The sequence below is a fragment of the Tachysurus fulvidraco genome, chromosome 16 (genome assembly GCF_022655615.1).
Source record: "Tachysurus fulvidraco isolate hzauxx_2018 chromosome 16, HZAU_PFXX_2.0, whole genome shotgun sequence".
Classification (NCBI taxonomy): domain Eukaryota; kingdom Metazoa; phylum Chordata; class Actinopteri; order Siluriformes; family Bagridae; genus Tachysurus; species Tachysurus fulvidraco.
Window position 1 is genome coordinate 1,096,326 of NC_062533.1, and position 12,657 is coordinate 1,108,982.

The window sequence follows — 12,657 nt, forward strand, 5'->3', positions numbered from 1 at the left end:
ACGTGGACAAACAGGTTACATGCCAGGGGTCAGTTCGCGTACAGCGCATTGTTGTTCTCATCTAATAGTGGAAACAGGTCTAGGTTTGCGTCTGCATCTATGACCTGCAACTGCAAGTACTAGCCAAAAAGGGAGTGAACTGTTTTGTCAATCAAGGCACGTAGTAGGGGTAATCCACAGCAGGCAAAAAAAACTATAACCAACAGCACTGTAAGAATTATCATACCTATGCACATAAGCCCCGCCAGCCAATATCCTGATAGCAACCACTTGTACCAGGCGGGATCTGGGGCACCTGAGTTCCGGACCATCTGGTCCCAGTTTGCTTTCATACGGGTTAATAATGTGGATAATGGTCCCATGGGACCCGTGTGCAGTGGGATAACGGCGCACCACTCAGAAACAATCATGTCACATACACTGTAAATGCTGTAAATACACCTTGCTCTGTCCCACGCATTTGATCTAGAGCGAATCAATTTTCTACAGTCATCAGTGTTGTGGCATGCAATTGTTCTGAAATGAGCCCTAAGGCTGTAATGGTATGGTTGATGAAGCGCTGCTGATTGTACCACACATAATTTATCCACCTCATGTTTCTGCGTGTTTGTACGTGTGGTAGCAGGATAGACCACATGGTTGAAGAGCTGTCTGAAAGTGCTCTGTGTTCTTTCGGGACGCCTACTGGCTCCCCTTTCCAGTCTATGTATACATGAGGATCCTGTGACCAGGCTGGGAGCACAGAGGCGTTTAGTGCGTGAAGTGTGCGTGGGAGTCATTTAACGCCAGTACTGTAAGGCCTCCTTCTAGTACAACTGGGGCACATAGGCCATGCCACATTCGGGGGAGCGTTTGAAGTGCTATGTCATCCCCGCAGTACCAAAAAATATCAGCTAGTGGCAGTGTGCCGACTCTAAGACTGGGAACGGTCATTAATCCTGGGACAACCATCTCGCACCCATATTTCGAGGTGTTACAGCATGGGAGCACATTTACTATGGGATGATGAGCATCTAACGTGTCTTTGCAGGCTTTCTTAGGAAGGAACCCCACCCACACCGCTCCTTTCAAACGAATACATAGGGGAAACTCCTGATTAGGTCATGTCCTAACTGTCATATCTGTTGGAACTGGTGAGGCCACTGGTTGATATGTACAGGATCTACTTATGTTGCCCATCCATCTCGGCCCATGTGTTCTAGCTGCTGATCCTAACAGGCAGAGTGCAGGGCATAAATGAGTGTCATTATAGGGGGCCTATCACATTCCTCCACTCCTCTGATGGGCATTATGTAGGGAAGCTGTTTGGACCTATCATGACATACGATACAAGTATTGGTGGTGACTTCATGGGCAGAATCTATCAGCCATTGTCATGTTATACTGTGCGCTGCCTATTAGTGCGACATTTTCCTGAAGTTCATCAAAGTCATCCTGAAGGGAGGAATTACGGTACCACACTTATTACTAGTGGAACCAGAACATTTTGCCCAGAAGTCTATATTGGCCTGACGAAATTGAAAGCCAGGGCTCCAGGCTGAGACATAGACTCGAGCATTATGAGACTCGACAAGTGTGGATCTCTGTAAGGAGGAGAAGGATAAGTAGCTGTGGTGTGAAAACTATAATACCATAATGCGTGGATTAATATACAATGACCTCCATCCCTACTATCTGCAGGGCGTCCCGTGACAATAATACTAGTGGCTGGGTCCATTGTTACTTCACCCGCTCGCTTGATACGAATTTCTAAGGTTAGCGTGTAGTGGGATGACGATTGATTTGCAGCCCACTCTATTGGGTTGGAAACCGATGCTGGAAAGGGACCTGTGTAATCAAACGAGTACATCACAAAATAGGCTGTACCGTTTCGTATTTGTTTTCGTATACTAGCATGAGCGAGTAAACCTAAGGCGCATCTCATGTGTCCTTCTATGGCTAACTCGGCCGTGCTGCTGTCGACCCCTGCCAATGTTGGGTAGGACCCTTTCCCCCGAAGGACAGTTCGTCCATTAATGGAAGCAGAACCTGTACCTACATTTCCCTTATTGCGTGTGCCAGTCTTAGAGCCATTATACGATATCCGATCATTTTGCGTGTGATTAGTCCCTAACTGTGAGTTATGAGCCCGAGTATATGCCATTATGAACCCTACTGTGATTGCTACGTTTAGGCACAGTGCTATCACGCACGCTGCATAAAAGAGTTGTGTCGTTAGCCCATCTCGTTTTTTCCTGCCTGTTCCGTCAGATTTATCTAATGGTTTCTTTCGCATATTGTTACCACGGGGTGGGAATATCTGCACCATGGTGAGCACAGACACTATTTACTCTCTAGTCATTCAGTGTTGACCAGAGCTCCTCGAGATTTATGGTGCTAAATGGACCTGGGGGTATGTCTGGGCCCGCTGTGTATGAGTGATCTGTCTGTTTGTCGTTTAATGGGGTGTTCGAGCTCCCTGCTGGGCCTGTATATACTTTTGGGAGTACATCAACTATGTTATCCGAGGGACCCACGGGTGGTCCCACTATGTCATCTGATGACGAGCTGTCTGTGGCTTCCTGTCGTGTGCGTGCTTTAACTCTGGCGCGCGTTCCGGCCGCTGGGTCTGTCACTGGCGTAGGACCATAAGGGTCATGCTCGTCCTCGCCGTTGGAGCGTGGTTGCCCTTCAAGTGACCATAAGGTCTGCCAGTCTTTTCCTGACCTTGAAGTAGGCGCTTGTTCCCTTGATTGTGGCTCCGCCCTAGATGTTGATCTTGGTCAAGTGGTTGCTGTCCTTTTGACTTGGAAGGTTGCTTTTTGGGTTTTTTTTCCGGCGGAGGGTTGATGGGTCTGTGGTTGCTGTTCTGTGTCTGAGGCTGAGGCGTCCTCCCCTGTGTCTGCTTGGGCTGTTGCACGACAACAGTGATTGAGGTGATACCAGTATTCCTTACCTTCAACCTTGACTGCTGTGGGGGTAGCTAACACCACTTTGAACGGTCCTTCTCTCCTCCGCTCCCTCCAATGTTTTCTCTTGAATACCCTGATGTATACGTAATCTCCTGGTTCTACCTGGTTAAGTGGCTCTCTTACCGGTGCTCCGTGTGTTGCTGTGCCAACTTGAGGATACAAAAGGCTATGTATGCGGGTTAAGTGCTTTACATAACTTGACATTTCGCCTTCCATTTGCTCCAGCGATGGGCCCTTATAGGGGCCTCTTGTGTATGCCACAGGCATTGGCCTGCCTGTGAGCATCTCGTGAGGTGTCAAGTGTGTTGTGCGGTTTGTCTGTGATCGCATCTTCATCAGTGCTAGTGGCAATGCTTGAACCCAATTTAAGTTTGTACTATGGCATATTTTGGCAATTTTCTCTTTCAGCGTCCTGTTCGCTCTTTCTACCTTGCCTTGGGAGCTGGGGTGGTACACGCATCCCAACTTCTGTTTAATGCACAATGCCTGTGTGAGGGACTTAACTACTTTGTTTACAAAATGAGGTCCGTTGTCTGAGCTCAATAAGTCTGGGATACCGAACCTAGGGATTACTTCTCTACACAGGAACTTAGCTACTGTCTTGGCATCATTTCTGGCGCAGGCCACTAACTCAACCCATCTGCTAAACACGTCAATCACTACTAGGATATTCTGCTTCCCTTCCGCCTTCTCTGCCATATCCACAAAGTCCATCATTAAGTGTCTGAACGGGCTTCTAGGTTCTGGGATATGACCTATTGGAGCTGTAAGGTGCTTTCTGACATTCCTTGTCGCGCATAACTCACATGTCCTCAAAGCCTTATCCACCATGCAAGGCAAGTATGGAGACCACCAATTCTTCCTGATAGTTTCTATTATTACCCTTCTGTTACAGTGATCTACCCCATGTGCTTCCTTTATCAGCATTGGTAATAGTGTATCCCTATCTCCTGTATCCCTATCCTTGAAAGCACCTCGTCTTTCCCATTGCTTTATTTCCTCTGGGCTAGCTGTCCCCTGAGCGTCTCTTATGTCTTCAACCGTCATTACTTGTGGACGCCCCTCCGGCTTCTCCCCCTGTAGGACTGCCATTAAACACCTCTCACCTACTGCTGCCTTTTTAGCTGCTTCGTCTGCTGCAGTATTTCCCTTTGTTATCGTCGTACAATCTGTCTTGTGGGCTCTACATTTCACTATGGCCAGTTTCTTAGGTAACTGTATGGCTGCTAACAATTCTGATATGGCTGGCCCATGGGTAATGGTTGAGCCATCTGCTCTCTGGAAACCTCGTTGCGCCCATATTGGCCCAAAGACATGACATACCCCGTATGCATAAGCAGAATCTGTGTATATTGTGCATGTCCTTCCTGCACCTAACTTACAGGCTGCTGTTAGAGCTTTTATTTCTGCCAATTGTGCTGAACATGGTTGAGGAACAGTTACTTCACTGACCATCCAGTATATATTCTCAACTAGATCATATTCTACTACTGCATATCCTGCCTTATTCCCATCGTTCGTACGGTAACATGATCCATCTACAAAGAAGATTTGTTGTGCTCCTAGGAGTGGTTGTGATTCTAAATCTGGGCGTGCTTTTGAAACTTCTCAGACTCTTCTGTACAGTTATGAGGTGTCCCGTCTTCGGGCAACACCATCCTTTCGGCTGGGTTCACTGTGTTACACCTCTCAATTGTCAATTCTGGTGCTGACAGTATGACATCATATCCGGTATGCCTGGCATTGGTTATTACAAAAGCCTGACTTGTCAGTAATGCATGCAGTGCGTGCAACGTATATAGGGTCACCGGGTGACCCATCGTAATTGTAGAAGCTTTTTGATATGCAAATGCAGCTGCTGATATGGCACGATAGCAGGGCGGCATGCCCTTTTCAACATTATCCAGGGCGGTGCTGAAATACGCAATAGATTGTTTTCCCATGCCTTGTTGCTGTTGCATCAATACTGCAGCTGTGAACCCTCGTCGTTCCGACACATACAGATAAAATGGCTTACTGTAATCTGGACTAGCCAGCGCTGGGGCTGATGCTAGTGTGCATTTTCATCTCAAATGCCGCTGATGCTTCTGGTGTCCATGCCAGTTATCATGTCCCTAAGCAGTTGGACCTTTAATGCAAAGTATTGCTAAAACCTGCCATGCCCAGGAATGACAACATCTGTCGCATGGTTTGAAGTCGTGGTGCTTTGCGTATAGCCTGCACTTGAGCCGGTAGAATTTTTCGTGAAGTCCCTTCCAGAACTCTTCCCAGATATTCTACCTTTTTTCGGCAGAACTGCAGCTTTTCCTTACTGACTTTGTGCCCATTGTTTGCCAGGGCTTTTAGTACTTTTATTGAGTCCTTCAAGCACTGTTCTTCTGTTTGGCTACAGATCAGTAGGTCATCGGCATATTGTACCATAAGGCTTTCCATCTGCAAATTTACCAGATCTCTAGTATAGTCTTTATCTTTTTCACCTTCCCTGGGTCTGTTTTTGTTGGGTATGCATCCCTTAATTGATCCCACAGGTCATTTCTGTACGGGTTGAGAGTTACTCTATCCACTCTCAAATCTTCTGCTTCTCTCCTCAGTCCTGCAAGATCAAATATCTCTGTCATTTTCACTTTCCCTACTGTTTGACATAAGATTGCCTTGAGATCACCCAGGGCTAGGTTTTGTCCCATCTTCTGCTCCTCAAACTTCGTAATCCATCATTGTGCTCCTTCACATATGTTTGGCAGTCTTTTTATTAGTCCAGTCATATACATGAATGACCATGGCACGTAATGCACTTCTTTTCCTTTGACTATCAGAGGAAACTGTCTCACTGTCTCTGACTCCGGGACCTCACTTGTCGTGCTTGCTATAGCTCTCGGCGTTTTCCACCGCCCTGGTCCCCTCCTTCCTTCTCGAGGTCTATGAGGTCTTCATCGCTTTCTTCCCCCTCTCTTTGTTGGCTGTGGGCTTGTGATCGTGTGAGCATATGTCGCCCCTCCGTCATACGTTTGTATTTCATCTTGTCCTCCTCTGCGGTGGTTCCCTCTGCGGCCTTGCTTCGATCTAGAGCTTCCCTCAGCTCTTCCACCTTTTGCTCTACTTGGGTCATCTGTCTTGTCTCCTTCCCAGTCAACACGTGAGATCATGCGATGATCACAGTGACATCACACAATCCTCATACTGTGATCCTCAGCATGTGTGTAAAGCGTGAGCTCAACGTGAGTTCATCTGATCCTCATACTGTGATCCTCAGCATGTGTGTAAAGCGTGAGCTCAGCGTGAGTTCATCTGATCCTCATACTGTGATCCTCAGCATGTGTGTAAAGCGTGAGCTCAACGTGAGTTCATTTGATCTTCATACTGTGATCCTCAGCATGTGTGTAAAGCGTGAGCTCAACGTGAATGCTTCACACTCCGGTCCAGTTGGTGGTGGTAAATGCACCATCTAAGCTGGTCTTCCAACCACTATAAAACATGTAAAGAAGAAGAAAAAGTTGTGCATGGTATTGTTACACCGCAGAAATGGTGAGTGGCCTATTTACATACTTTTAGATGTGCAATGGTGTCTGGTCTTTTTTTTTTAGCAGAGTACTGCTCACACATGCTACATGTGCACCAGCCATTTTACCTTCAGTAATCACACTAAAATTGCTAGCTACAGCTAGTTTGCATATCAGTATTTGCGAATTGTTAGGCCTGTTATGTCAGATCAATACAACATTACTAACTTTATATTTCAATATATTATTATTTTTTTATTTATACTTATATTTCAATAATTAACAAGCGCTGTAAACCAACAGTAAGCAAGAATGCTGCACTGGTGGAATAGCGTAAACTATCATTGCTCTTTGGATAAAAAGATGAAGTACGCCTACTCTTAGACACTCATATTAAAGATAAAAAGCCTTATTTCACCACTCTACAGTATATGACTAGTTTTTTTAACAACAACTTCTATCTGCGGAACTGTAGCTGTTTTATGTTAAAAGCTTCAACGTCACTTCCCATTTACCAAAACTCAAAGTGACTGACATTCATTTTTTGAAATTGATAGACTAAATGATTCCATGGATGTTACCAGTGAAAGTAACTCAGAGCTAGCTTTGTCTCTGGAGAAAAAGCTGTCTGAGTGGGCAATAGAATTCAACATCTCCATGACCTCTCTCACTCATTTGCTTAAGATTTTGAAGGAACATGACATTGATGTTCCAGCAGACGGACGAACACTATTGAAAACACCTCGTTCTGGCAGTTTGAGAATAACAGAAAAATCAGGTACATTTTAACTTTGAAAATGTCCATGCACTCATTTGGCAATATTATTCAGAAATTTCACTGAACTGTAAAATTTTGTTTTTGATAGGTGGCAAATACACATATTTTGGATTAAAGGAAGGTCTTTCGCATACTCTGTCTGAGCAAGAGACTTCAAAATACGACCACTTTGAGATTTCTTTGAATATTGATGGCCTACCCATTTTCAAGTCCAAAAACCTCACAATGTGGCCACTTCAGTGTGCTGTCATCAACATTGATGAAGTGAAAAACAGTCCTTTTGTTGTTGCTCTGTTTTCTGGAGCAAAGAAACCAAATGATTTGGAGTTTTTGAGGGATTTTATGGAGGAGCTGCAAGAACTGATGGAAACAGGCTTTAAAGGGAAGAGAATTGTCCTCAAAAACATCATATGTGATGCACCAGCACGAGCCCTCATCAAAGGAATAGTTCAGTTTAATGGCCGCTATGGCTGTGACTTTTGTGATGTAAAGGGAGTTCATGAGAGCAAAATGCTTTTTTTGTATAAAGGAAATCTCAGAACCAATGAGTCATTTAGACAGAAGACAAATCCTGAACATCACAAAACAGATAGCATTCTCTTGAATCTGGACATTGATATGATCAGGCAGTTCCCAATAGATCCCATGCATTGTGTAGATCTAGGAGTGACTAAGCGAATGTTGATGCTGTGGAAAGAAGGACCTTTGTCCCATAGATTATCAGTTGGACATCTTAGCACCATTACTTATTTTCATCAAGCTGTCTGACATCACATACCCCCTGAATTCAATAGGAAACCCAGGGGGTTAGATGAACTGAAGCACTGGAAAGCAACCGAACATTTTTGCTTTATACTGGACCAGTGATTTTGAAATATTTTCTCGATAAGGAGAAGTATATTCACTTCCTCTCACTTAGTATTGGAATGCGCATCTTGTACAGTGAAAACCTAATGGAGCATCGTGATTATGCAGATGAGCTGTTAACATATTTTGTTGAAAAAGGTAGCAGCCTGTATAGCATGAGTTTCATCTCATATAATGTGCATTGCTTGCTACATCTCACTGATGTCAAATCAAGAGGTTTATCCGCGGTTCAAGTGATCCACTGATTCAAGTAGCTAACAGATTGGCAGAGAGGCAAGCAATATCAAGTTCTAAGAAATCAAATGTTAACTCTGGTACACCAAAGACAAAAGAATGTTACAGAATGACCAATGATAGCTACTGCCTTATACATGGAGTTCAAGAAAATCAGATTTTTTGTGAGGTTTTTTGCAGAATGGAACCTTTGTACACTAAGCCATGTGACTCCAGAATAATTGGCATATTCAAAGGATTTCGGAATCACACTAAAATGTTACATACTGACACCACTCAACTGAGACATAAAGCAATCATGATACCTTTGTCCTTGATTGATAAAGATGAATACAATGCGGTAGCGCTTATACCGCTCATGCATTCAGTTTGATTAGTTAGTCAAGTAAGTCAGTAAGGCAGGGTTTTTGCCTTTTTTATTGCATGTTATCCTGATTTTGATCCAAAGACTATGAATAGTGTGTGTGTGTGTGTGTGTGTGTGTGTGTGTGTGTGTGTGTGTGTGTCACTGGCTGCCCCTGGAGTGCTGTCAACTTCATCCTGGCCATCAACCAGTGGATGAAGTGGATCTGCCAGTGCTCACCACCACACACTCGATCCCCAAACCCTGTCCAGGGGTATGCTGATGATGTCCAGGTGTCCTCCAGAGACGAGAATATCATTCAAAACATCCTGTCCAGAACAGATGAATTCCTACAGTGGTCTAAGCTGGAGGTGAAACACACCAAATGTGCAGCATTCTACGAGCGGCGAAGCGGTGGAAACCGCTGGTACAAATCTAAAATCTGACAAACCCCCCCTCCTTCACAATAATGGGACAGCCCATCAGAGTCTACTCTCGTCATGAAACATGCACCTACCATGGCCATAAATTCAACATTGCAGGTGAGTGGGGTGAACAGGTGCAGGAGTTATCCTGTGTCTTTAAGGACAGGATCGATCTGATCGACTCCTCCCCCCTACCTGTAGTCATGAAACTGCAGGCCATTAGAGAAGTGGCTCTGGCAAAGATACAACATCTCTTTGCAAACATTCACATTTCACAAAATGTTCTACGGGACATGAATAATAGAACAGTTGAGGCCGTCAGGAAATGGCTGGGACTGAATACTCATTCCACCAGAGACATAATTTTCCTCAAACTAAAGGAAGGGGGTCTGGGGGTCCCAAATGTGGAATGGACCTATTCCACTATAAGGTTAGCACACCTTATCAGCATGCTCAACAGCGATGATGCTGCAGTCAGAGAGCTAGCCAGAGCTTCCCTCTTACTGGACCTTAGGAAGAGAAGGGTCCCTTTGGCCACAGGTAACCAGGACAGCTTCCTAGGCTTCAGGAGGAAAGGCAACAGCAAACTGGACACACACGCTGCTTATTTCTGAGTTCGCTCAGACTGGCCAGACCTGAACGATCTGTGTAACAGACTGGTAGTTACATTACAGTGGACAGAAAGTGACTCTCACACTACACCTGAGGTGTCTGGCGCAGTGGTCACAGACACATCTATTACTGTGGAGGCCACAGTTTGTTACAATGAGACACAACACGCACTACAGAGCACAACAGCAAAAAGAATGCAGGGAAAGTTGGCATGTCTTGACTTTGCTGACCACTCTACCTCTCACTCTATGTACAGAAATGCTGCAATAGTGGACGATATTCTCTGCTTCACTGTTAAGGCCAGACTACAGGTGCTGCCAACCAGATACAATCTAGCATTATGGTACCCTCAAAATCACCAGCCACACTGTATAATGCATTCTAACTCTGATCATCTTGAATCAGTTTCTCATATTGTGAATGGATGTAATAAGTACAAGGGACTATATACAGCATGCCATGGCCATATTGTTGATCTCATTGCTAGTTCTGTTCAGGACATATTTCCAAAAAATGTGATGTGTTCTGTAACATCCCTAACAGCCCTGATGTTGTGTTGGTGGATATAGATAGAAAGCAGGTGTTAGTCCTTGACGTAGGTTGTGTTTATGATTTGTATATGGACATAGCCTTTTTGGAAAAAATGACTAAATACCAACCCATCCTTGCGAAGATCAGTGACCTAGGTTATGCATGTAAGTTTGCGGTATTGATATTTGGCAGCCTGGGACATGTGCACAAACTGACTGTTAGTGGATTAAGTCTGGCAGGGCTACTAAAAAGGACAGTCTAAAGCAAAATTCTGCTCTATATCAGCTGTGATTAGGCAGCCTTGCTGTGTGGCGTAAGCGATGTTTTATGTACCCTTAATGTCAAAGCTGTGCTACCTCTGAGAATATTTGAATCCTTTCTGTAAGATATTTGATTGGTGGAATTCAAATAAAGAAATTAAAATGTGTGTGTGTGTGTGTGTGTGTGTGTGTGTGTGTGTGTGGTTTTGTTTTTTTTTACATTGTACCAAATGTCCCCACAATTAAAGTGAACCACCTACTTGTGCATTGTGGATAAAATGATCAGGGAAAAAACGGTTTAATTGATGTAGAAAAATAAATATAGAAACAATATAACTGATTTAGATAAATGCAATTTCACTGACCTTATGTATGTAATTTTGATAACCGGGAAGGAACCAAAGGAAACAAAATACAAAGTCACCATGGAGAAATTGTTTGGTATGTGATATATCAATTAGACATTATTTATTTATACAGACATAAAACATCCTTTGCTATATAACAATCTAACTTTACAATTTTTCAGATCTGAATACTAAGATACTCCAACAAATTCAAATGCTGGAACAGAGACAAGCTGTCATCATGAATGACTTGGCAAAAGTTAAGTCTGTTCTCATGAAGCGGGCAGAAGAGGATGCACATGAGGAACTTTTTAAACAACAACAGTGCTCCAGCTTTGAAACGTTTGAAGCCTTCTTATCGAGAGCTTTATGTTAGTACTACTATATAAATTTAGCGTTTATTTTTACAACAAAGCCACAGTTTTATTTATTTATTTTTTTTGCAGCAGATACCATGTACAGTAAAAGAAATGTTGAAGCCTGGTATATTTTAATCATGACAATATTATGTATGTTTTTGTCAGGTACACTATCTCATCAATACTCACGGCAGCTCCAATATAGGTGAGATGGTGAGACAGGCTTTAAAAAGCATAGCGTCAGACAATGTTCTCTGTCTGTATAACAGAACGGGGAAAGATGGGAAGAAGGTGGTGCCACCTGTGCTCCTGACATGTTTGAAAAGTAAGTGTTTAAGTTTTGGTTTGTGCATCTGGATGCTGCTATAGAAATTGTAATGTTAACACCTTGCTCTTTGTGTTTTTAGAATGTGTCAGGTCTTTTCACAAACAAAATGAAATAGAGGTGAAGAAGCTAAAAGTAACCACCAGAACAACACCAGACGCGGAATGTATTCGCCAAGTAGAATTTTTTTGTCCAACGCCAACACCAGGCTGAAAAGGAAACCAAATAAAGGAAAAAGCTGACTTTTTGTTTGATTGTTTTTATTGATGGAAATAAAGAATGTGGGTGTAAAAGTTTGAGTTAACTGAATCATTTTAGATAACAGTGAACTAACACAATTATTGAATAGTGGTGTTATATGTGATCTCACAGTATGAGCACACAGTGACTACAGTATGAGCACACAGTGATCACAGTATGAGCACACAGTGAGTGCGCAGTGACATCACAGTGACCAGAGTATGAGCACACAGTGACCAGAGTATGAGCACACAGTGACCAGAGTATGAGCACACAGTGACCAGAGTATGAGCACACAGTGACCAGAGTATGAGCACACAGTGACCAGAGTATGAGCACACATTGATCACAGTATGAGCACACAGTGACCACAGTATGAGCACACAGTGACCACAGTATGAGCACACATTGATCACAGTATGAGCACACAGTGACCACAGTATGAGCACACAGTGACCACAGTATGAGCACACATTGATCACAGTATGAGCACACAGTGACCACAGTATGAGCACACAGTGACCACAGTATGAGCACACAGTGACCACAGTATGAGCACACATTGATCACAATATGAGCACACAGTGATCACAGTATGAGCACACAGTGACCACAGTATGAGCACACAGTGATCACACAGTGACCACAGTATGATCACACAGTGACCACAGTATGAGCACACAGTGATCACAGTATGATCACACAGTGACCACAGTATGAGCACACAGTGAGTGCGCAGTGACATCACAGTGACCACAGTATGAGCACACAGTGACCACAGTATGAGCACACAGTGACCACAGTATGAGCACACAGTGACCACAGTATGAGCACACAGTGACCACAGTATGAGCACACAGTGACCACAGTATGAGCACACAGTGATCA

At 43.8% G+C, this 12,657-nt stretch overlaps 1 protein-coding gene and 1 long non-coding RNA gene across 2 annotated transcripts; both read left to right on the plus strand.

Moving 5' to 3' along the window:
* Positions 1 to 7,012: 7,012 nt before the first annotated feature.
* LOC125139067 lies at positions 7,013 to 9,116 on the plus strand. Its single transcript, XM_047801943.1, has 3 exons — positions 7,013 to 7,226; positions 7,315 to 7,949; positions 8,943 to 9,116. Exons 1-3 carry the CDS (start codon positions 7,019 to 7,021, stop codon positions 9,114 to 9,116), a joined length of 1,017 nt encoding a protein of 338 aa, XP_047657899.1. The 5' UTR covers positions 7,013 to 7,018.
* Positions 9,117 to 10,906: 1,790 nt separating this feature from the next.
* Positions 10,907 to 11,772, plus strand: LOC113647594. The gene is made up of 3 exons (XR_003441703.2): positions 10,907 to 10,939; positions 11,028 to 11,529; positions 11,612 to 11,772. It is a non-coding gene; the product is annotated as an uncharacterized LOC113647594 (long non-coding RNA).
* The last annotated feature ends 885 nt before the right edge of the window (positions 11,773 to 12,657 follow it).